This window comes from Phalangium opilio, unplaced genomic scaffold, assembly GCF_054372755.1.
Source record: "Phalangium opilio isolate 3A_F unplaced genomic scaffold, DU_Popi_V2 ptg000009l_1, whole genome shotgun sequence".
NCBI classification, from domain to species: domain Eukaryota; kingdom Metazoa; phylum Arthropoda; class Arachnida; order Opiliones; family Phalangiidae; genus Phalangium; species Phalangium opilio.
The window spans coordinates 6,995,321-7,018,514 of NW_028324146.1; the positions used below are offsets into that span (position 1 = coordinate 6,995,321).

Genomic DNA, 23,194 nt, shown 5'->3' on the forward strand with positions numbered 1-23,194 from the left:
CTTGGTGGAACGCGGATCTCAGCCGGCTTCGTAAATACACGCGCAGGCTCTTTAACAAAGCCAAGCGCACGGGTGACTGGGCTGGATACAGGCAGTCCCTTAACACCTACAACAGGGCCATTAGAGCTGCTAAGAAGGACTCCTGGCGGACCTTCTGTGAGCAAGTCTCCAATGTCCCTGCTACGGCTAGGGTCATGAAGATTCTAGCGCACGACAGCACACATCGACTTAATGCTATTAAGCTGCGGGGGGTGTGTACACTAAGTCTGGGGCTGAGACTCTCAAGCACATGCTGGAGGTCCATTTTCCTGACTCTACTTTCATCAATCCAACAAACCCTGACTCTCTCTACCCTGTCCTGCACAGGGCTAAGAGGGAAGACTGGCTTGTAGCCAGACAGGTTGTCACGATTCCCAAGCTTCGGTGGGCTGTCAACTGTTTTGAGCCCTACAAGTCTCCGGGACCCGATGGGGTCTTCCCTCTGCTTTTGCAGGAGGGCTTAGACCACATCGCCTCTTCGCTATGCAAAATCTACAGACTCTGCATTGCTCTCGGTCACATACCTCGTGACTGGAAACGCTCTAGGGTCATCTTTATTCCCAAGCCCGGGAAGGCTTCCTATCTCGAGGCGAAGGCATTTGGCCCATATGCCTGACCTCCTTCTTCCTCAAAATTCTGGAGAAGCTGGTAGACAGGTACATTAGAGACGAGGTACTTTCGGTAACTCCTCTCTCTTCTTCACAATTTGCTTACCAAAAAGGCAAATCCACTGAGACGGCGCTCCACGGCCTTACGAATTGCCTGGATAGGGCATTCGAGTTTCAGGAAATTTCACTGGCCGTCTTCCTCGATATTGAGGGGGCCTTTGACAAGGTCTCTAGCTCGGTTATTACTGAAGCTGTTAAGAGATTTGGCATCAGCGACACTCTTGGCCGCTGGATCAAGTCCATGCTTACCGAGCGCGAGGTGTCGGCGTCCCTCCTTGGGGACTCTCTAGGGGTGACTACCAGCAAGGGCTGCCCTCAGGGTGGAGTGCTGTCCCCCCTGTTGTGGTGCCTGGTGGTGGACGAACTCTTGGGGAGGCTCGGGGGAGCTGGGGCTGTAGCTGCTTCGGGTATGCGGACGATGTAGCGATAGTCTTTACCGGGAAGTTCCCGGATACTGTTATCGCGCTTATGAGATCTGCTCTCTTTAGCGTGGAGCAATGGTGTCAGGCGGTTAACCTCACCATTAATCCTGATAAAACTGTCCTTGTTCCGTTTACGTGGAAAAATACTAAGGATCTGTTCAATGATATCTCTTTCTTTGGCCAGGTCCTGACAAAGTCCTCCGAGGTGAAATACCTGGGGGGTGACCTTTGATTGCAGACTCACATGGAAGCCGCATCTTGATCGGTGTATTAAGAAGGCCAAGATGCTCTTCTGGAGGAGCTCTGTCGGCAAGACTTGGGGCCTCAACCCCAAGGATGTACACTGGCTCTATACTGGGATCGTCAGACCCATACTATCTTACGGGGCACTTGTCTGGTGGACAAGGGTCCGGCTTAAGACGGTGCAGGCTGCCCTGCGCAAGCTTCAAAGGCTTGCCTGCATTGGTGTTACGGGGGCCATGAGATCGACCGCAACTGCTTCCCTGGAGGTGCTCCTTGACATGCTTCCTCTTCATCTCTTCATTGAGGAGGAGGCTGTCATGGGGGCCTACAGGCTCAACATTAGTGGCTGCTGCGTTCCAAGACTTTGGGATTACAGCCATACGAAGCTCTTTCGGGAGTACGCCGCACTTGAGCCGTCGCTAACGATGTGCTCTGACAAAACCGTTACCAGTTTGACTTCACTAAGCCATTCAGCATCCACTTCCCCAGTCGGGCAGAGTGGACTAACCTGCTGCCTCTTGGCACTGAGGGTGAAACTATTTGGTTCACCGATGGTTCCAAGACCGATTCCGGCGCTGGCGCCCTCTATTACTGCCAAACCACAAGGGTCGGCTTTTCTGCTTGCCTGGGCACCTTCGCTAGTGTGTTGCAGGCGGAAATTGCGCAGATTACTGTATTAACAAAGGTTATACCGGACGGACTGTGAGAATTTATTCTGACAGTCAGTCCGCCCTGAACGCGCTGAACCAGTGTCAGATTACCTCTCAACTGGTGCGCAGCTGCCTTGATCTGCTAGCGCGACTGGCATCCTGCAAAAGGTTCTGTTGTACTGGGTGCCAGGGCATAGCGGATATCATGGCAATGAGCAAGCCGATATATTTCCGAAAAGGGGTGCGGAGGCCAAGCTCTTTGGGCCGGAGCCGGCCGTCCCCATCCCCTACAGGCACGTCAAACGGTATCTGCATGACAGGTTGACTGTCATACAAAACCAGCTCTGGCATAACATGGAGGGCCAGAGACAGACAAAACTGTTAGTCAATGGTCCCTGCAGGTCTCGTGCCAGAGACCTAATTTCGCTCAGCAGATGGGATATTAGGCTGGCCACTGGTCTTCGGACCGGGCACTGTCGGCTTAATAGGCACCTCCATCTGATGGGTTTTGCCGACGACCCTCTCTGTAGGTCGTGTCAGGAGAAGGAAGAAACATCCGCTCACGTACTTTGCGAGTGCGACTGCTTCGCCTCGCTTAGACTAGAATATTTTGATTCACACACTTTGGAACCCTCGCGGGTCTCCTCTATTACGGTGGAGCGAATTCTTCGCTACGCTGCTGCTACGGGCCTTTTCAAGGCCTGAACACGAGGATGCACAATATGCCTTTGGCATCGGTGCTAGGGCGCGTACCCTCCTCAACAATAATAATAATAAGAAAAAACGCAAAGGAAGAAAAAACGGAAAATAGAAATAGAGCCTTCGACGGCAAAACGCGTATTTCGCAAAAAAAAAAAAAAAGGTAAACTCTTTTACATTTGTGCAAAATATTGCGAAAAACGCCTAGTGAAAACCGAGTGTATTACGGGAATTCCAAGGTATTTCAAAGAAACTTTGCTGCTCTTCGCGAATTTAGGTATTACTAAACCATCCGCGCGTGTTGTACCAGGGAGGAGTAGAAAAGGAGAGGTTTTTTTCGCACTTTTTAGATTGATAAAGGCAGGGATAGATTTATTTTTTTAAGACGGAATGGGTAACAGGGTTATTCGGGTGCACGTCCAAGTCCACGACCCCCTTACCCGTGACGGAGGGGTATTTCGCTATGGCGTTGTATGTATATCCGGGTCAAATAAACGTCGTCTGCCCTTTCGTCTGCCAAGTTGGAATGGGCTCGGATTGTAATTTTTGAAAGAACATTGTTTAAAAATGGAAGTTACACAAGACATAGGGCTTGCAACTGAAAAAAACGGGGAAGGCCCAAGAAAATTAAAAGTGAGTTAGAATTGAGTAAAAGTCTTCATAGATATTACAGCACGAACAGGTTTTAACCAAACACTAAGCTTACAAAACTCCTGGCCATTCACTAAGCCTTGGTTAAATTCATCAAATTCGCTTACAAAATCATGAGGATTGTAGACATGATTGGTTTAAAAAAGAATTAGCGAACACTTTTCACCCTTGCAGATGTAGTCCAAATCCAAAACACCGGCACCAAATTCACTAACTACCTTCTTAATTGCTATTAAAAACAATTCCCGAATAATTTCTGGACCCTCGCTTTTAGACGGTTCCATTTTGAACCCCTGTGAAGACGCTTATCTGTACAACGCAAGAGAGGTCGTGGTGATAGCGACAGAGGTAAACAGGAATTACGTATTTTTGGCCCTCCTTGTCAGCGACGTCACCAATACGTAGTTTTAGTGAGCCAATGAGATAATTTAATTTTTTGGTTACGTGTTAAAGAAAGGGGGCTCTACACTCGGCTATGAGTCGGACTGAAACAAAGGCCAAACGTTGTCCATTCCGTCTTAAAAAAATAAATCTATCCCTGATAAAGGTGAAGCTTAACAACCAAAACGAGAGAAAGGAAAACTTGGTTATCGCATCAGATTTCTGGCTAAGAACTGCCCTCTTTACGGAATCTTGTTGGCTATAATTGCGCAAACTGTACGACATTTTTTTTTCAAAATTTTTTGGATTTTGTGTTGAAGAGAGGGTGCAAAATTGTAAGTCAATATGGAAACAGTAACTTGCCTGACAATAATGAACCAAATTAACCCCCTTTAGACCCCCTTTCTCCCGGAGTCCCGGTTTAGACTCGCGCTGTAAAATACTAGTTCACTGCTCTCTGGCTGTACTAACCGTGTTTTCTTTTTTATCGCGGGCAGTGTGAGAATGATCTAGAGCATAACAAGTTCGAGACTATAATTAAGTTTATTCGAGTGCTCGTAAAAAACTCTATAACACATGGAGGTATTTTGATTATTAAGGCTCTAAATGTAATAGACCATTTTATAATTCTAGGAGAGCGGTAGCTCTCTTAGATAAGACTTCATACTGCTCTTAATGTATAAGGAGGGTTTTTTGTTTGTATGTAGTTTTTTTGTATCGTATTAATTGTTTCGAAACAATTCCACAGAAAAGAATATGTGGTTAAAATTTCAAAAAGATCCACCTAATAGTTTATTTTATAAAAAATAAAGTTGCTAAGGGTGGTTTTCATTTCCATAAAATTAATCAGCCCTTTTGGTGAAAAAGTTAAATTTTCCCATAGAAATAACATGGAGTTTTTCTCAAATTAAGCCATTTTGTCGCCAAAATACATTTGATTGAGGGATTAGTCTCTTTTCTTTGGGTACCTTGTCATTGACATCTCTTTGGGGGATATTGTCCTGGAGATTGTGAATCGTCTGAGAGGATATTATATCCATTTTTGGCTCTGGAGGGATTATGACCGGGTCTTTATGGACATGGGGGGGGGGGGATCATGACCTACGTTCTCATAAATTACTTTCCTCCAGGAATGGTTGTGCAGACGCGAGAAGGAAGAATATTGTTTTCCCCGGGCTACATTTTTGAAAGGCTCATGATAAAACGCTGTTCACATTTAATTAATGTGTTCTACTAGAGATTGATGTTAGTTTATGCAAATGGTTCCGATTGCTGGGATGTTTTAGTTGGACAACATTTACCTGCAATTCTTTGTATTTCTTGGTGCTGAGATAGTTCAGTGGAAGAAGAACGAGAATAGGCACGACGCCAGCAAAGGCTGAATAACCAAGTTCTTGATACATGAAGGTGAAACACAGTACTGTTTGTACCGGGACGGACCACAAGAGGCCAAGTTGCGGTGAAAGAATTTGGAATCTGTTCGTGTCAACGTACATAGTGTTCAGTATTTCGCCCATTGTCAGGTCACGCCGATCACAACTCGTCAAGCGAAAGGTCTGTATCGAGGAATCTCACTAATGAACTTGTGTCCCACTATCAAGATAGCCCTAACTTACTTTTTTGTACAGAACGTGCATGGTGGCGGATTTGAGTCTCAGTCCAAGTTTGGTGTGGAAAATGGCGCTACCTTCTTGTAACAGAGTTTGCACAAGACTGGCTACACCGTAAAGGCAAACGTAGAAAATGCCCTTCCACAAAGGATCTTGACTCGTCGAGTATTCAATGATGGAACTGAAAACATAAGTAAACTGGTTACTCGTTCTATAGTTTGTTTAATTCAATACAGCGTGACCACTTGCAATCTCAATATCTGCTACTATGCTAGATTCAATTTTAATGAATATTTAGAGGAATGTATGACCCATTAAATTGTTATGGCTAATGTTGTTGAGCTTCAATATGAGCAAGGAACCAACTGAAAGCAACGAAGGAACTTATATTTCACGCTTTATGTGAACAACATGTTCTTTCTAGATATTCTATTTGATTTTAATGTTCTACTAATCATTTCCCATATTAATCACTTTTGATGTTATGTAGTTTTTATGTGGCTGAAAAAGTGAAAGTGTTTACCCTGTCAAAAGGGCAGGACCAATAGACACTACGTCGGATAGAACCTGTAAGACCACTCCAGAAATTAAGCAAGGCCCGACTGTCCTCAACAAGGGCCAAGTGATTGACTTGCTTTGACTTTTTGTTCTGTTTCGCTCTTCCGAAAATATTATCATTTCCATATCATTGCCGTCAATTTTGGCCAAAGGTTGGGGCTTCAAATGTTTTTCGAAAATGCCTGAGACAGCCAATGCCCTCTCCGAGTCATTTACGTCGTACACATCCGATGGCTGCAAGTTTTTCTTCCAACCTTTCCAAAGGATGCTACAGTTCGTTTAAATTTGAAAAGAAAAACTTGAAAATTAGTGCTGTAATAACTTCTTCAAGAACGGGCAGTATATAAAAATACAATAACAAGGAAAGATTTACCTGGTAAGCCATGAATGAACCACGCGTGAACAAAAAGATGCGTCATCTTCCTTTGAATTCTTATTGTTCTAAAATAACCATCTTTTGGTTAAAAAAATATAATTGAAAATTTAAGTGTATGTGTTCTAAAAGTATGGCACTGAAACCTTAGTTAGAGCTAAATATAGAACGTCAAGCCCAAAGGCAAAAAACTATAGCATTTAGTATGTAGTATTACCATTTTTCCTTCGATTGCGTATGCATGTTTTTCGTACTGCGTAGAGATGTCACTCTGTGTATGTAATACGAGTGTAACTAGTACTAAAGAGTATTCTACCGACTGAATTACCAGCCCAAAATAGTCATCAGTGTCGTTCTGAAATATTTCACTATTTTATTTTTGGCTGTTATATTAATATAAAATTAAAAGCTTCGCTTACTTGTAAATAGTATTTCTTAATGGTGGATCTTAGTGTGATAGTTTGCGCTAGTGTTAAGAGGAACCAAAACATTGTCAGGATTCCGGACAACATCGCGCCACCCCCTCTGCCGTAAATTATGAGGAATAACGCCAAGATCTGCAACCCGCATTTTTATTTACTTTTATAATCACGTTAGATATGGATTTTTTAAATTGTTTTTTACGTAAGTTCCAATTTGAAGGACGACCGCCAAATTGTCAACTATTTCATAATCCCCGTAGTATATTTGTTTACCAAATTTTAACACGCTAATTGCGGTCAGTAGCAAAACCAAGAACTGAAAAAACCAAAGAAAACTTAGGTTTTTAGGAATTTTTCGGTCAATCGCCCTACAAATATTCCCAAATGCCAAGACCGCGGTCATCCTATGCATTTTATGCCGTACAACGATGATCCTCGCTCAATAAAGACTTACGCTTTTCGTAATGGAAAGGTGAGAACGGGAGACGCTTCGTAGGTCCGATTTGGCGATCAAGGCAACTTCCAGTGGTAGGAACAACCATAGTATGGCGCACGGCACCCAGACCAAGATGGTCTTTTGAAAACACGGTGTAAAATCCGGGTCATCCGTGTTCCATGTCAAATTGGCGTCCTATCAAATGTAATTACACTCTCCTGAACTCTCGCAAACTTGTAATATTCGTACTCTAATTCAAACTATGAAATTTGTAAAAAAAACCTCACGTTGCATACCCAAAATGGTGAATTACAAAAGTCATCCATTATGAAGGAACCCATTTAAAGATGAATAAATCTAACTTACAGCAATTTCTTTAGAGACTAGTCTAACTAATTCTTTCAACGTTTCCAAGTTAATCGTTCTGGTAGTGTTTCAAAACCCTACATTAAAAGACCTTGGCCCAGAGTCGCTCGCAAAACGCAACTGCTATTATATCGAATTCGTCTACATTAGAACTGGATATCAAAATACTAGATGTTAGGGGATAAAATCGTTCTTTTATGAACTGTACATTTTGTTTTTATAATAATCTTTCCACCGCTGATTACAGACCATATTACTAGAGCTCTATCTATCCTTGTAAAAGATTGTGTAATCCTTAAGAATACATTCAATTTTGACGTCACATGCGATGAGTTTAAATCTGAAATTGCAAAGAAGAAAATCATGCCAAGGCTGTAACGAATGCGTATCTCTTCTAAAACCAAATCTGAGGGAATATAATCAGTCCTAGATTCAACAATTGGGCTTATCGGAGGTGACTTATTTCTAGCCCATGTGAGACTTGGGATCCCATTTTTGCGTTAGTCCGACGGGGCCTAATGCAGGCAAGGCTAATTTACGCCTGATCAGATTAATAACAAGTCACGTAAAAAGATTTACCTATTAACTAAGTGTGGTTGAGGTGGAAAGGGCGTGTTAGTTTCGTATGTGCGAATGTAGTACAGTATTCATGTTTTCTATTTCTCTAACTTAATATTCGAGATGGCCCAACGTTTGGTGTGCATTAAGTTCTTACCACATCTAGATAAAAAGGTCTTTTCGCCTAGCCAGCCTCCACAGACAATCCACAAACACACACACTCAGTCACGCACAGATCATAATCGTAAAGCCAGTATGTCTTTCAGAACGTAGATAAAAACCTATAACAACTATATATGAATATACACACATTGAAGGGTCAAAAGATGTTTTCAACGACAAACATAAATAAATAGCAGCAACTCAGCCTTTACACATAGTGCCCTTTCCGTATGAAAATCACTATCTCATTCTAGGTACCTTGCCCGTATTCCCTATCCCCAACCTCGCCCTATCTCCAAAAACCGGAGTAAAGGGAAAATATGTTAATCCGTTTCGAAACGGCCGTTAGTCAAATGAACCGTAAACTTTATCCTCACCGCAATCTAACAGGGTGAATACTTTGACGATGCCGATCTGATTTCTTTCCCAACCCAGTATTCGCCAACAGTTAAACCCAGTATTCGCCAACAGTTAAACCCAGTATTCGACAACAGTTAAACCCAGTATTCGCCAACAGTTAAACCCAGTATTCGCCAACAGTTAAACCCAGTATTCGCCAACAGTTAAACCCAGTATTCGCCAACAGTTAAACCCAGTATTCGCCAACAGTTAAACCCAGTATTCGCCAACAGTTAAACCCAGTATTCGCCAACAGTTAAACCCAGTATTCGCCAACAGTTAAACCCAGTATTCGCCAACAGTTAAACCCAGTATTCGACAACAGTTAAACCCAGTATTCGCCAACAGTTAAACCCAGTATTCGCCAACAGTTAAACCCAGTATTCGCCAACAGTTAAACCCAGTATTCGCCAACAGTTAAACCCAGTATTCGCCAACAGTTAAACCCAGTATTCGCCAACAGTTAAACCCAGTATTCGCCAACAGTTAAACCCAGTATTCGCCAACAGTTAAACCCAGTATTCGCCAACAGTTAAACCCAGTATTCGCCAACAGTTAAACCCAGTATTCGCCAACAGTTAAACCCAGTATTCGCCAACAGTTAAACCCAGTATTCGCCAACAGTTAAACCCAGTATTCGGCAACAGTTAAACCCAGTATTCGCCAACAGTTAAACCCAGTATTCGCCAACAGTTAAACCCAGTATTCGCCAACAGTTAAACCCAGTATTCGCCAACAGTTAAACCCAGTATTCGCCAACAGTTAAACCCAGTATTCGCCAACAGTTAAACCCAGTATTCGCCAACAGTTAAACCCAGTATTCGGCAACAGTTAAACCCAGTATTCGCCAACAGTTAAACCCAGTATTCGCCAACAGTTAAACCCAGTATTCGCCAACAGTTAAACCCAGTATTCGGCAACAGTTAAACCCAGTATTCGGCAACAGTTAAACCCAGTATTCGCCAACAGTTAAACCCAGTATTCGCCAACAGTTAAACCCAGTATTCGCCAACAATTAAACCCAGTATTCGCCAACAATTAAACTCAGTATTCGCCAACAATTAAACCCAGTATTCGCCAACAATTAAACCCAGTATTCGCCAACAATTAAACCCAGTATTCGCCAACAGTTAAACCCAGTATTCGCCAACAGTTAAACCCAGTATTCGCCAACAGTTAAACCCAGTATTCGCCAACAGTTAAACCCAGTATTCGCCAACAGTTAAACCCAGTATTCGCCAACAGTTAAACCCAGTATTCGCCAACAATTAAACCCAGTATTTGCCAACAATTAAACCCAGTATTCGCCAACAGTTAAACCCAGTATTCGCCAACAGTTAAACCCAGTATTCGCCAACAATTAAACCCAGTATTTGCCAACAATTAAACCCAGTATTCGCCAACAGTTAAACCCAGTAATCGCCAACAGTTAAACCCAGTAATCGCCAACAGTTAAACCAGAAGTAATATAAGAAACCTCCCTACGGGAGGGAAGTATACAAGACGCCATAGGCATAACGTTAAAACACGCGATACATCCTCGTACCGCCAAATACCATATTCAGACACTATTGCTCATGGACAAGGTACGGTAGTCTTTCGATATGGTCGTTGGAAAAGGAAAGAGGAAAAAGCGCTTCAAGCTAGTGTAGTCTGCTTAGCCGTCTGTCTTAAAGAAACAGGAGATTCCTGATTTTGTTAATAAATATTCACATACTTTTATTTCGAAACGAAAATCTAGTTTATTGTGAAGCCAAGAAGAAGATGAAAATTATGAATACAAGAATAAAATTTCAAGAAAGATAATAACACCATTTTGAAATCTATGTATAGTGTTAGTCATATACCTTGGCAAAGTAAGGGTTTATTTCAAATTTTACGCAAAGACCTATGAAAATCCTACAATCTAGTCACTGCCTGTCTATTAATGATTGATTATCATCAAAATCTAAAAATACTGCATGAATTATTTCATTGGAAAAGTTTAAAATTACAATGAGTTTGTGAAATTGACAAACTTAAGCAGCCGACGCAATCACTTAAGCAGCCGACGCAATCGCTTAAGCAGCCGACGCAATCGCTTAAGCAGCCGACGCAATCGCTTAAGCAGCCGACGTAATCGCGAGATCAGAGAATGTATTCCTACGCTCTACGCGGCCCAGCCCTATTTTTACCTCTCCGTGTGACGTAGTCCAGGAGAGGTTCTGTAACGGCCGTGTCTGTCTGTGTGTGTGTGTGTGTGTCTGTCTGTGTGTCTGTCTGTCCGTTGTTACACCCACGTGACCGCGTTCGCAGTTTGCGTATCGGAGCAAACGTGTTCCCAATTTCCGGACCGCATTGACAGTTCACAGAAATTTGGAAAATTGTATTTCTCTCCTTTGGCTAGTCTATACTTGAGTTCTCACACCACCATGTTTGGTCTTCGTCCATCCCATAAGAACACCGGTCTGGTACTTTTCTGGCTTCCACCACCACCATCTTCTATTCTTTGTCAATCCCACATTGACACCAGTCTGCACTTACACTGGCTTCTAACACCACCATCCACAAAGTCTATTCCACATAGACACCAATCTATATCATTGGCTTCTACTCCATTATCATCGTTTGGTTTTAGGATATACGCGGCGATCAGCTAGGGTTACGAGAAACGTCTAGCCTCCCTAAGGTGGGATCTCCACCAAAGGTTTTCGCAATTGCGCTTTTTCCTTACTATTATAATGGAATCGAATCGTATATATACCCCAAATTTGAAAAAAGCGGGCAAGAGGGGTACCCTTCACTTTAAACGTCAATATTAGCAAAGTTTGAGATGATAATAGGTATAACTTTATTTTAAACGATTTAACTATTATTAATGTTAATTATTGAAGATTAAAATAATTAAAAATAATTATATTTATTTAAATATTAAAGATAAATCTCTCGTGCAAAGAGAGAGATTATCATTGCCTCCTATATCTACCAAGGCCCGTGCATGCGATATATTTCCTTCGTTGCCTCCTATATCTATCAAGGCCTGTGCATTGTGATATATTTCATTCATTGCCTCCTATATCTATTAAGGCCCGTGCATTGCGATATATTTTTCAAAACAACAACAAAAATGGGAAGCTCCTCTCAGAAACATAATAATTTCTTTTCTCTGTATATGAAATGAAAATATGGATAATATTGCTCTCCTTCTTTAATGGTATGAATCCTTGCCTGTCTATTAATATTTTACGTAAGAGAAATACGTATTTAGCGAAGCCTAGAGAGGATAAACATAAGCGAGATTGTTTCGGAAAAAAAATACTGCTTCCACTAATGGGTTTATACTCCTTGTTACTGTTGTATAGAGTAATCTTGATAAAAGCTTAAAAAATTACGAGAGGACAGATCTTTTTTATCCTTTTGTTTTATTCTTAATAAGAATATAAAACATTTATTTTGTATCAAAAAATATTTTTTGGTGCTGAGATTGCTTTAGAAAAATCCAAACGGTTAGGCATTGGTAAAAAAGACATGTGTAAGCTATTTGCAGAGATGATAATTGTTTCACATGTTTTAAATAAAACTGAAGCTTCCATTATTGTGTTTATGCTCCTTGTTTGTTTCTCTGAAAACCATCTAGGTGTAGATAACAGTTAGACCAAAAATTTCAAAAAAACCTAGTTGAAAATAGACCTTTTAAATTTGCGGGAGCCATTCTTGAGAATTTTTCTTTGCTTGTAGGTTGTCAATTTATCTACCAGTAAATATTTGTGTTTGGAAGTTGGATATTAAGTCAAATTAAGTGGTTGTAAAGAGCCAGCAGGTTTTTGCCGCTCCTTTTTGTGAGTATTCGATTTTTGTATGTAAAATGGAGGAAGATAATGTTGAGAGTAAGGATGAAATGCGGAAGCGCAAAGCGCGGGAAAGGATGAGGGCAAAAAGGTCGACGTTTTCATTGGATACTTAAGTTTATATAATCTCGACACGGAGAGGTAATATTTTGGTTTTCCCGACTTGTTTAAACTTTGTTTACGGCCGTATAAGTGCGCGGGGACATTGGCGGTACGAGGATGTATCGGGAAAAATTCGCCTTTGTACACTTTCCTCCCGTAGGGAGGTTTCTTATATTACTTTTGGCTTACCTTAATGAACTTCCGTTCCCGAGTCACGTTATCGTGAAACAGTAAACTAACCCTAAAAATGTGGAAAATAAAATCTGGTGTTTGAAGGATCACGAAACAAATGGCGTACCTAAACATATAGGGTAAATTTTATTACACTGACCTTTGACGATAATAGATGGACTTTACACCAAAAATTCTGTGCCATCTAAAAAGAATATGATAAGTAACTAAGAGCAATCTTCCACCATGGAGTAATATTTAGGGAGACCAAACTGCAATGCAGTGCAATTTAAAGGAAAGCTTGATAACAATAATGTAATATGCTTTGCAATGACTATTGAAATTAAAAATTGCTTTTTATTTTTAGATTTTTTATATTATTTTTTATTCGTTTACGGTATAATTATCTTCCGCTATGAATCACGTGAACGACGTTATTCTTGACTTGTTCCATATAATCTCTCTTGGTTAAACGATATAAAAGGCAAAGATTTTCGAACGAAACATGCAAATTATATTTTAAGTCTCTTATCTATAGCGCTGGTGATATTGAGTAATGGCTCGCACTAAAATAGGAGAGAAGGATATGCGCAATGTCACAATAAGAAAGAGGAAAGTCGATAAACCGGAAATTCTAAGATCCATGGACCATGGTAAATATCTAGAATAATGCGGGTTTACCGTCGTATTTCCATAGAAAAAAATGTGTTTGAAATACAAATTTTCGTTGTTTTTCTTCCAATTTTACGCCTTAAAGTCATCATTTAGAAGTGTCTATTCACCTTGATTCGCTAGAATCCTAGTTAACCTTTGCTCATGCACGCCACTCGCTTTGTGTTCACAAAGCGCACAGTTTTCGCGTACTTCTTAAGACCCAGGTTCTAACAGACTGGCACGTCTAAGAATAGAACATACTTTAATTCTTGATAATTTTATGTGTCATTTGATTTTCTCGGGTTAATCGTGGTTTGAAAATAAAGATAGCACGTGTGATAATTTAATGGCGCGTATTTTACGGAATTTGTTAGCGAGTTGAAACTGACGTTCCTCATTTTACCTTGAGGAATGTTTACTCGGAAATTAACAGAGAATGTGCATGAAGAAGAGGTCTAACATTTGCTTATCAACTACAAATGATTATATAATTGATTTTTATTTATAGCAATTGCGAAAAAAAGAATTCACCCACGACAAACCGTTTCCAGTCGGGCCGAACTCCTCCTGCCAGTTCCACGCGTTAAACGTAGACTGCAAGATGGCAGGTACGCCTTTAGTTACCGAAGAGACGCGGTTGTGGCCTTGACCGCGGCGCTGGAATATCTGATGGCTGAACTAATGGAAATTTCGTCTGCAAAAGCTCGCGCGGGGAAGAAAGGCCGCATCACTCCTCGTCACATCATGTTGGCCCTTGAAGAAGACGATGATATGAAGTCATTGTTCAAAGGCACAACCATCGCTTCCAGTGGAGTAAGGCCTAAAATATTAACAGTTCCAAAGGAAAAGAGGCGCTTAAAAAACCAATAATTTTTTAAATTAGTTTTAGTTTAAATATTATATATGTTAAATATTGTGTTTTTATTAGACTTATTTGGTTTATACTTTTTGGAAATAATTTTTAACGGCAATAAAATGTTTTACGTACATTTGGGTGTCTATAAGTTTTTCTATTCCCATTCATGACATACGATATAAATCGTGATTAAGATGAATTGAGGAATTTGAGAATAGTTTTCATCGTTAATAAGCCCTCACGTAGTACTACTATTCCATATAATTTTTACCTCTCCGAGTGACGTATGTCACGGAGAGGTTCTAATTTCGACATGTCTGTCTGTCTGTCTGTCTGTCTGTCTGTCTGTCTGTCCGTTGTTACACCCACGTGACCGCGTTCGCAGTTTGCAAATCGGAGCAAACGTGTATTCAATTTCCAGACCGCATTTACAGTCCCGGAAATTGTATTCCACTTACAGGCTATTACTCCATTGCCTGTCTAACAACTCTGTTCATTTGCCCACCCCACATGGACACCAGTCTGAACTTACTAGCTTCTAAACACCACCATCTTCTAGTCTTTCGCCCATTCCACATGGACATCAGTCTGTATTTACTGGCTTCTAAACACCACCACCTTCTCGTCTTTGTCCATCCCACATGGACACCAGTCTGTACACCTGGCTTCTAACAGCACCATCTTCTGGTCTTTGTTTTTGTCCATCCAACATGGACACCAGTCTGTACACCTGGCTTCTAACACCACCATCTTCTGGTCTTTGTTTTTTTCCAACCCACATGGACACCAGTCTGTACACCTGGCTTCTAACACCACCATCTTCTGGTCTTTGATTTTGTCCATCCCACATGGACACCAGTCTGTACACCTGGCTTCTAACACCACCATCTTCTGGTCTTTGATTTTGTCCATCCCACATGGACACCAGTCTGTACACCTGGCTTCTAACACCACCATCTTCTGGTCTTCTTTTTTGTCCATCCCACATGGACACCAGTCTGTACACCTGGCTTCTAACACCACCATCTTCTGGTCTTCTTTTTTGTCCATCCCACATGGACACCAGTCTGTACACCTGGCTTCTAACACCACCATCTTCTGGTCTTCTTTTTTGTCCATCCCACATGGACACCAGTCTGTACACCTGGCTTCTAACATCACCATCATCCTTAAGGTTAAGACATACGCGGCGATCGGCTAGGGTTACGAGAAACGTCTAGCCTTCCAATGGAGGGGTCTTCCTCCAAGGTTCACGCAATTGCGATGTTCTTATCTACAGCTGCGATTCGAATCCTTTATATACTACCTATTTAAGTAAGGCGAAAAAACAGTCATATCCTTGAACTCAAACGTCAATATTAGTCAAGTCTCTCAAGGTTGTTTAATTATTCTTTTTTAAAACGATGTAACGCTCAATAAGGCGAACAACTAACGAAGAAAATATTAAATATTAATTATATTTATTTTAATATTTAAGATAATCTCTTTTCTCAATTCAAAATTAATACGGAAAGAGTTAAAAAGCAGTCTATTTTTTTGTCTGTGTGTGTCTGTCCGTTGTCAGACTAGTGCGCCGAGTTAGCAGTTCGCTTTGTTTTGATGTGTTAAGAAATCCTACAGAACCTTAATATTCACTTTTTCCATAATATAAAGTGAATATGTGGAAATCTTTTTCGTAATTACGATGCATTTAGTACTTTTGTAGCTTTAAAGCTCTGTTTCATTTTGATATTGCAAGGATGTTTTTTAATATTGTTATTTGAAATGGCTGTTTACATATTACTTAAGCTATACTACATCTGTATATAGAATAATCCTTGGTATTATTATATCAAGACGAAAGCTATGGCCTGGATACTGTCGGGGAAATCAAATAATTGAGACCTGAGGTGGAGTAAACTTTGGGTTTTGATTATCGTGTCTCTAATGAAGGGACATTAACGGTTCAGAGTGAGCCGAAAGTTAAATACACGTTTAAGTAATCAGACTTAGATTTTATAATAGAAGAAAGCATCATAGTAGCAATAAGATCAGTGAAAGGGCTAATCGTTATCGGATCATAGCTTTGAAGTTTTCATTCTTGATTCAAAGTTAATATAGAACTAGTATTGATACTGTTAGTTATTTAAAACAGAATTGAATATTTGATTTGCGATAAATGATAAAATGAAGTTTCAAGTGTGACTCTCTGAAATACGGTAGGAGGTAGAGACGAGTGCTTTTTATTGATATCGTTAGTTACTAAATTCAATGTAGTGAAGTTAATTTTGGGATAAATGACAAGCGCAGGCTCTCTTTCAAATGACCGTAAACGGTTGGTCTTTCATAATACGGGAAATCAACGACAAAATGTATAATGCAACACAATGCAAAAAGGTCAAAGGTTATATTCTTCCGTCCATACTCCGTGATTGTTACCTCTCCGAGTGACGTATGTCACGGAGAGGTTCTAATTTCGACGTGTGTGTGTGTGTGTGTGTGTGTCTGTCTGTGTGTCTGTGTGTCTGTTGTTACAGCCACGTGACCGCGTTCGCAGTTTCCAAATAGGAGCAAACGTGTTCGCCATTTCCGAACTGCTTTCACAGTCACGGAAATGGCTCCTCTACTTGAGTTCTCACACCACCATCTTCTGGTTTTTGTCCATCCCACACGGAGACCAATCTGTACTTACTGGCTTCTAATCACCACCATCTTTTGGTCTTCGTCCATCCCGCATGGAGACCAATCTGTACTTACTGGCTTCTAATCACCACCATCTTTTGGTCTTCGTCCATCCCACATGGACACCAGTCTGTACATACTGGCTTCTAATCACCACCATCTTTTGGTCTTCGTCCATCCCACACGGACACCAGTCTGTACATACTGGCTTCTAATCACCACCATCTTCTGGTCTTCGTCCATTCCACTTGGACACCAGTCTGTACACCTGGCTTCTACTCCATCGTCATCGTTGGGTTTAAGACATTCGCGGCGATCAGCTAGGGTTACGAGAAACGTCTAGCCTCCCTAAGGTGGGATCGCCACCAAAGGTTTTCGCAATTGCGGTTGTTCTTGCTATTAGCTGTAGTTCGACACCCTTATATACTACCTATTTGAGTAAGGTAATGCAACCGGCGTATGCTTCATTTCAAACGCCAATATTAGTCAAGTCTCTCAAGAATGTTTAATAGTTCTTTTTCAAAACGATGTAACGCTCAATAAGGCGAACAACTATCGAAGAAAATATTTAATATTAATTATATTTATTATAATATTTAAGATAATCATGTCTCTCAACTCAAAATTAATACGGAAAGGGTAAAACAGCACTCTATGTGTTTGTCTATATGTGTCCGTCCGTTGTAACACTAGTGCGCTGCGTTAGAAGTTCGTTTTGTTTTGATGTGTAAAGAAATCCTTCAGAACCTTAATATTCCCGTTTTCCATAATATAAAATGAATATGTGGAAATATTTTTCGTAATTATGATGCATTTAGTACTTTTGTAGCTTTAAAGCTCTATTTCATTTTGATATTCCAAAGATTTTGTTTAATATTATTATTTAAAATGGATGTTTATATATTACTTAAGCTATACTACATCTGTTTATAGCATAATCCTTTCTATAGTCACAGTGAATACAAGCACAACGCTGCTATGTTGGTCAAATAAATTTTTATTTGTCAATAGGCCTAGTGAAAAAGTAAACGTTTGGGTTTGGTTTTCGTTTCTGTATGCAGAGACATTAACGGTTCAGAGTGAGCCGAAAGTTAAATACACTTTTAAATAATTAGGCTTAGATTATATAATCATGGTGGAAATCTGGGCCGCGTTTAGCAGAGCCCAGCGCTGCCAGCAGTGTCCTACATAACGGGATTTTGCTTTTGAATTTTGACGTCACGGTGCTTAGCGCTGAGCTAGCGCGGTCTTCAAAGAAAATAGTCGGCTTTTTGGATAACGTGACGTAAAACGCGTAGTTCTCAGCTTCGCGAAAAAACCATGGAGGAATTAATATTTTTTAATTATAAAAGTTGTTATCTATCTCTATAAATATGTTATCCTACAATTTTTGTTAAGCCTTGGTACCTTCCACGCTTTATTGCGCTAGCGTCATTTATAAAACGCCGATGACCGGAGAAAAGCTATGACGACAGAGCTCACCGGTAAACATTTCCAAAATCCGCTGTCTTTTTTGGTGAGCTCTGCTGAACGCAGCCCAGACCAGTGAAAGGTCTGATCGTAATCGGATAATAGCTTCGTGTTTTCATGCTTTTTATGGTACGCATTTACTTTCAGTGTGTGTAGCCACAAATAAGCTTTGGTGTTATGTAACGTTAACAGTCATGTTGTTAAACTAAGAAAATCGTTGAGGTGAAACGAGAGGATAGTGTTTACATGCCAACCCTGTTGTGAATATGGCTTTGAACATAGAGGGCATACAGTTGAGGAGTAGAAAATTGGGCCTTTACAAACACGTAAAGGTAATATCCCTCCAAAGTTTTATCTCTTCATTTCCCGTTTTTCCCCCATCGGATGATTTTAATGTGTACAAGTATATCATTATTGGATGTAAAATGTCGTCTGATTTACAGTAAATTTGCTATGCTTTGTATACTGCTTTAATATTTCATAAATTTTAACTTAAGAAACATTTCCATATCTGGCTAAATAAGTTTGTAAGTAGTCGTCTTGACTCGGAGAGGTAATATTTTGGTTTTCCCAACTTGTTTGAAACTGAGATGTTAAGTTTTAATTTTTAGACATTAGTCCGTAAGATACCTTCAGAAGTTTCATCTTGTTAAGAAAATTGCCTAGGAATCCCATTTAAACGAAACCCTTTTTAAATTAAACATTAAAAATACTCTTATACGAACACCCTATACATTTGTAAATATGCAGTAAATAACAATAATTCAAGCATGCAGCTAAAATCCTTACAGGTTTCATTTGAAAATTAACTTCTTTTTTAAAAATAAACGCATTCACTCTTATTAAAAATACATCTTCTTAAACTAGTCAAATTCAAGCGTATCTTGTAAACCGTACCTCTAACCTTTCAAGACCATTAATACCAAACACCCGGTGCATCATTAAACACCTTGGTTTAGTGATGGTGCTAGGGGATAAGGTTCCTTCTAAAGGCTTAAGCTGTCTGCTGCGAGTTAATACTTGTCAGAATTTTTACCTCATTCTCGCTTTTCAGCCCGTATTGTTTCACCTTTTTATTATCCTACATATCCCGCACGAGTGTCCTTTCTACTGGGGCAGCTTGTTTTAATAAAGTTTGGTATGCCATCGAGACCGAATATGGCTTTTGGTTTTAGTTTTGCTATGGCACATGAGACATCTTGTTCAGTGATTCCATAAGGAAATTATACTCTCTCTCTAAGGGCCCAAGATTCTATGTTACGGATGAAATGTATGTATGTCCGATTTGGTTAGCCATCCGTCTCATCTCAAGTGGTATAATAATTGTATAGCCTAAACAGAGGCCGAGCGCATTCGCTGCAGAGTAACCCGGCATTGAACATTTTTCCGTCCTTCAAAGATTTCTCACGACAGCTCTTCGTGATTTTTACTAAGCGCGAATTTACCTCTTGTGTCTGAGAGAACTGGGGGGTTCTGGAAATTCTCTTACTTATTTTTTCCCCTCAGTCCTTCCTCTCTCGCGTCTCGCCACTCGCCTCTCCGCCTGTTTTAGTTTGATTCCCAACCGCTTGGGAGCGTTATCTCAGAGCTCGCCTCTAGACCACGACCGGCTTAGGATATCGGTCGTGGCTGATTTTGAAAATTATTTTTCTCTCCCGCGAATTTCACGAAAAATTCGGAAGGAGCCCCTATACAAAATCTACGTCACATCTAGCAGAACTAGATGTTTTTAATAATAGATGCGCTTGGGCCCTTAGAGAGAGAGTATAATTTCCTTATGGTATTATCTTATCTTGTTCAATTATGTTTTACTATTTCCAGTCTATGTCCAAAAAGATACTTTGTGTTAATTTGTTTAGCTCTTAAACCCGTTCTTGAGCCTAGCACTTCGTTTCTTTTTCTCGCGCCCTTTTTAAATCAGAGTGTAAAAATGCCTTTTGGGCGCAAAATAGCGAGTTAAAGCCGTTGGGGTGGGGTAATGGTTAGAATGTCAAGGAAAATCAATAGGCAAGTTCAGAAAATGCTATTTCGCGATTCCTAGTCCTTTAAAAAGGAAACAAGTTGGGAAAACCAAAATATTACCTCTCCGTGTCAAGAAGATTATATAAACTTAAGTATCCAATGAAAACGTTATTATGTTTCTGAGTTGGGGTTTCCCATTTTTGTTGTTGTTTTGAAAAATATATCGCAATGCACGGGCCTTGATAGATATAGGAGGCAATGAATGAAATATATCACAATGCACGGGCCTTGATAGATATAGGAGGCAATGAATGAAATATATATACAATGCACGGGCCTTGATAGATATAGGAGGCAATGAAGGAAATATATCGCATGCACGGGCCTTGGTAGATATAGGAGGCAATGATAATCTCTCTCTTTGCACGAGAGGTTTATCTTTAATATTTAAATAAATATAATTATTTTTAATTATTTTAATCTTCAATAATTAACATTAATAATAGTTAAATCGTTTAAAATAAAGTTATACCTATTATCTTCTCAAACTTTGCTAATATTGACGTTTAAAGTGAAGGGTACCCCTCTTGCCGGCTTTATTCAAATTTGGGGTATATATACGATTCGTTTCCATTATAATAGTAAGGAAAAAGCGCAATTGCGAAAACCTTTGGTGGCGATCCCACCCTAGGGAAGCTAGACGTTTCTCGTAACCCTAGCTGATCGCCGCGTATATCCTAAAACCAAACGATGATAATGGAGTAGAAGCCAATGAGACAGATTGGTGTCTATGTGGAACAGACGGAAGACCAGTGGATGGTGGTGTTAGAAGCCAGTGTAAGTGCAGACTGGTGTCAATGTGGGATTGACAAAGTACAGAAGATGGTGGTGATTAGAAGCCAGTAAGAACAGACTGGTGTCCTTGTGAGATGGACAAAGACCAGAAGATGGTGGTGTGAGAACTCAAGTAGAGGAGCCATTTCCGTGACTGTGAAAGCAGTTCGGAGATGGCGAACACGTTTGCTCCGATACGCAAACTGCGAACGCGGTCACGTGGGTGTAACAACGGACAGACAGACAGACAGACACACAGACACGGCCGTTACAGAACCTCTCCTGGACTACGTCACACGGAGAGGTAAAAAATGTAATTTAAAAAGTTTCGTTTCAAGACAAAGTTAGCTGGGAAGAAGTGAATTTTGGCAGGAGTTTTTGAAAAGGGCGCAATTTTTTTACGGTCATTTTTATATACTTGCAATTTAAAATCAATGATCCCTTTGAAGATTACGCCTGCAGCCTTCAGCCTCTTCTCTCTTTTCACCCCAGTCTTATGAAAACTGTATCGAAACTTACTTTAAAAATATTTTCAAGCACCCAATATCGGTGGACTTTTGACACTCGACTCCTTACAACACGTACTCCTAGCCATATCACGTATCTCTAGAAAGATTAACCAGTGTGATAAAGTCGTAACGAAACCAGTCTTAAAATGAAGGACGTTTTTAAACCGTGGCCTACCTCTAACGTCTTCAATAATAAACTGGTGTCTGGTCCTTAATTTGCAAGTGATCCTGTCCATAATTATTGTCTGATAATCTCAACATAAAATCCATTTCGCCAGCCTTGCTTTAAAATGTGAGTGCTAAGGTCCAATTTCGAGTGACCTAATACTGGATCATAGGTGCATTACACGACTTGTGTAGGGCTAGTGGAATAGAAATTTTAAAACAAGTTTGGTCAATAAATTTCTTTTTGTTGACTCGGAAGTAGTCCCTGCGCTATAAATATGTTCTTAAACAGATATCCATTTTCAAAACTTCGTCTAGTCTAAAAGGATGCTTAATTATAAGGCGTTAATCGACTCTAAAACAAGGTTCATTTATGAAGCGTTATTCTAGACAAGAACTTAATGTAGTCTAAATCAAAGGACCTAAACTCACACCAAAATGAGTATTAAAGAAATGCAAAAATAGCCTCGCGGAAAAATTCTTTTAAATGTCTCTCTTTTTGAGTTGTAAATAAGCCTTCTTTAACGTTCTCTTAAGTAGTATTAAAGATCGTCTTTTGGACTGTGGAATACTTAAATGTGGAGACCCGGGGTTGTTGCCTAGTCTTATTTTGTACTTGTAATTCAAACCTTAATATGGGTAAGGGTAGTTGCAATACGTCTGATATGGGATAAATTCGGTTCTGTTTAGTCAAAAATTGCAAAGCATTTTTGTAGCTTGTTAAATCATGGGTTTACAAACACGTGCCTGCAAATGCGGTCTGTGGCCAATCAGTGACATCGCTTAATTTGGTTTCTTCATGTATTTCGACTACTCATTTAATTTCTCTACTAGCTATTTCAATCCCTGCAAACACCATAGTTTAAGTAGGAGTATCTAGATTGATCTTCGGAGTTTAAGGTTTATACCCTGTATATCTGCTTTAAGGAAAAAGTTTAAGCAGCCAGTCTATTATTCAGAACCTTTACCTTGAATTGATTTGTTATTGAAATGGTACGAGTATAAGATATGTTCTGGATCTGAAATGGGAACTTTTAGGGTTTAGGACTACTCTTGTCTTGTATTCTTGTTATTTTAGAGGAGGCAGGTGTTCTGGACGTCGATCTAAAGAGTTTTTCCAACTCTTACAATTCATGCCTTCAAACTTTTTCTTCGATGTTCGGGGGTTTGTGATTTCTTCAACCGAATATAATCCCTCTCGATAAATACAGGGTGTTTCTGATAAGTCTGCCATAAATCAAGGGGCGTGTTCTTTGGGTCAAACTGAGTGGAAAGTGTCAAAGAACATGGGGTGTACAAGAATTTGCAACGAAGATATGGCCCCCCAAACATTGGCCCCTAAAAC

The 23,194-nt window shown here is 40.1% G+C and overlaps 2 protein-coding genes across 4 annotated transcripts; both read left to right on the forward strand.

Moving 5' to 3' along the window:
• The first annotated feature begins 1,017 nt into the window (after positions 1-1,017).
• LOC149713589 (uncharacterized) lies at positions 1,018-5,971 on the forward strand. Of its 3 annotated transcripts, XR_016369289.1 has the most exons (3): positions 1,018-5,307; positions 5,382-5,556; positions 5,854-5,971. XR_016369289.1 is itself a non-coding variant. In XM_089843898.1 (2 exons), exons 1-2 carry the CDS (start codon positions 5,155-5,157, stop codon positions 5,448-5,450), a joined length of 222 nt encoding a protein of 73 aa, XP_089700024.1. In that variant the 5' UTR covers positions 1,018-5,154; the 3' UTR covers positions 5,451-5,711. The 3 variants fall into 2 exon arrangements, 1 of the variants encoding a protein (XP_089700024.1); XR_016369287.1 differs by lacking the exon at positions 5,854-5,971 and having other exon boundaries at positions 5,382-5,711.
• A 6,864-nt stretch (positions 5,972-12,835) lies between these two features.
• On the forward strand, positions 12,836-14,262 carry LOC149713590 (late histone H2A.2.2-like). The gene is made up of 3 exons (XM_089843968.1): positions 12,836-12,878; positions 13,277-13,391; positions 13,901-14,262. The coding sequence occupies exons 2-3, from the start codon at positions 13,295-13,297 to the stop codon at positions 14,260-14,262; spliced, it is 459 nt and encodes a 152-aa protein (XP_089700094.1). The 5' UTR covers positions 12,836-12,878; positions 13,277-13,294.
• Positions 14,263-23,194: the final 8,932 nt, after the last annotated feature.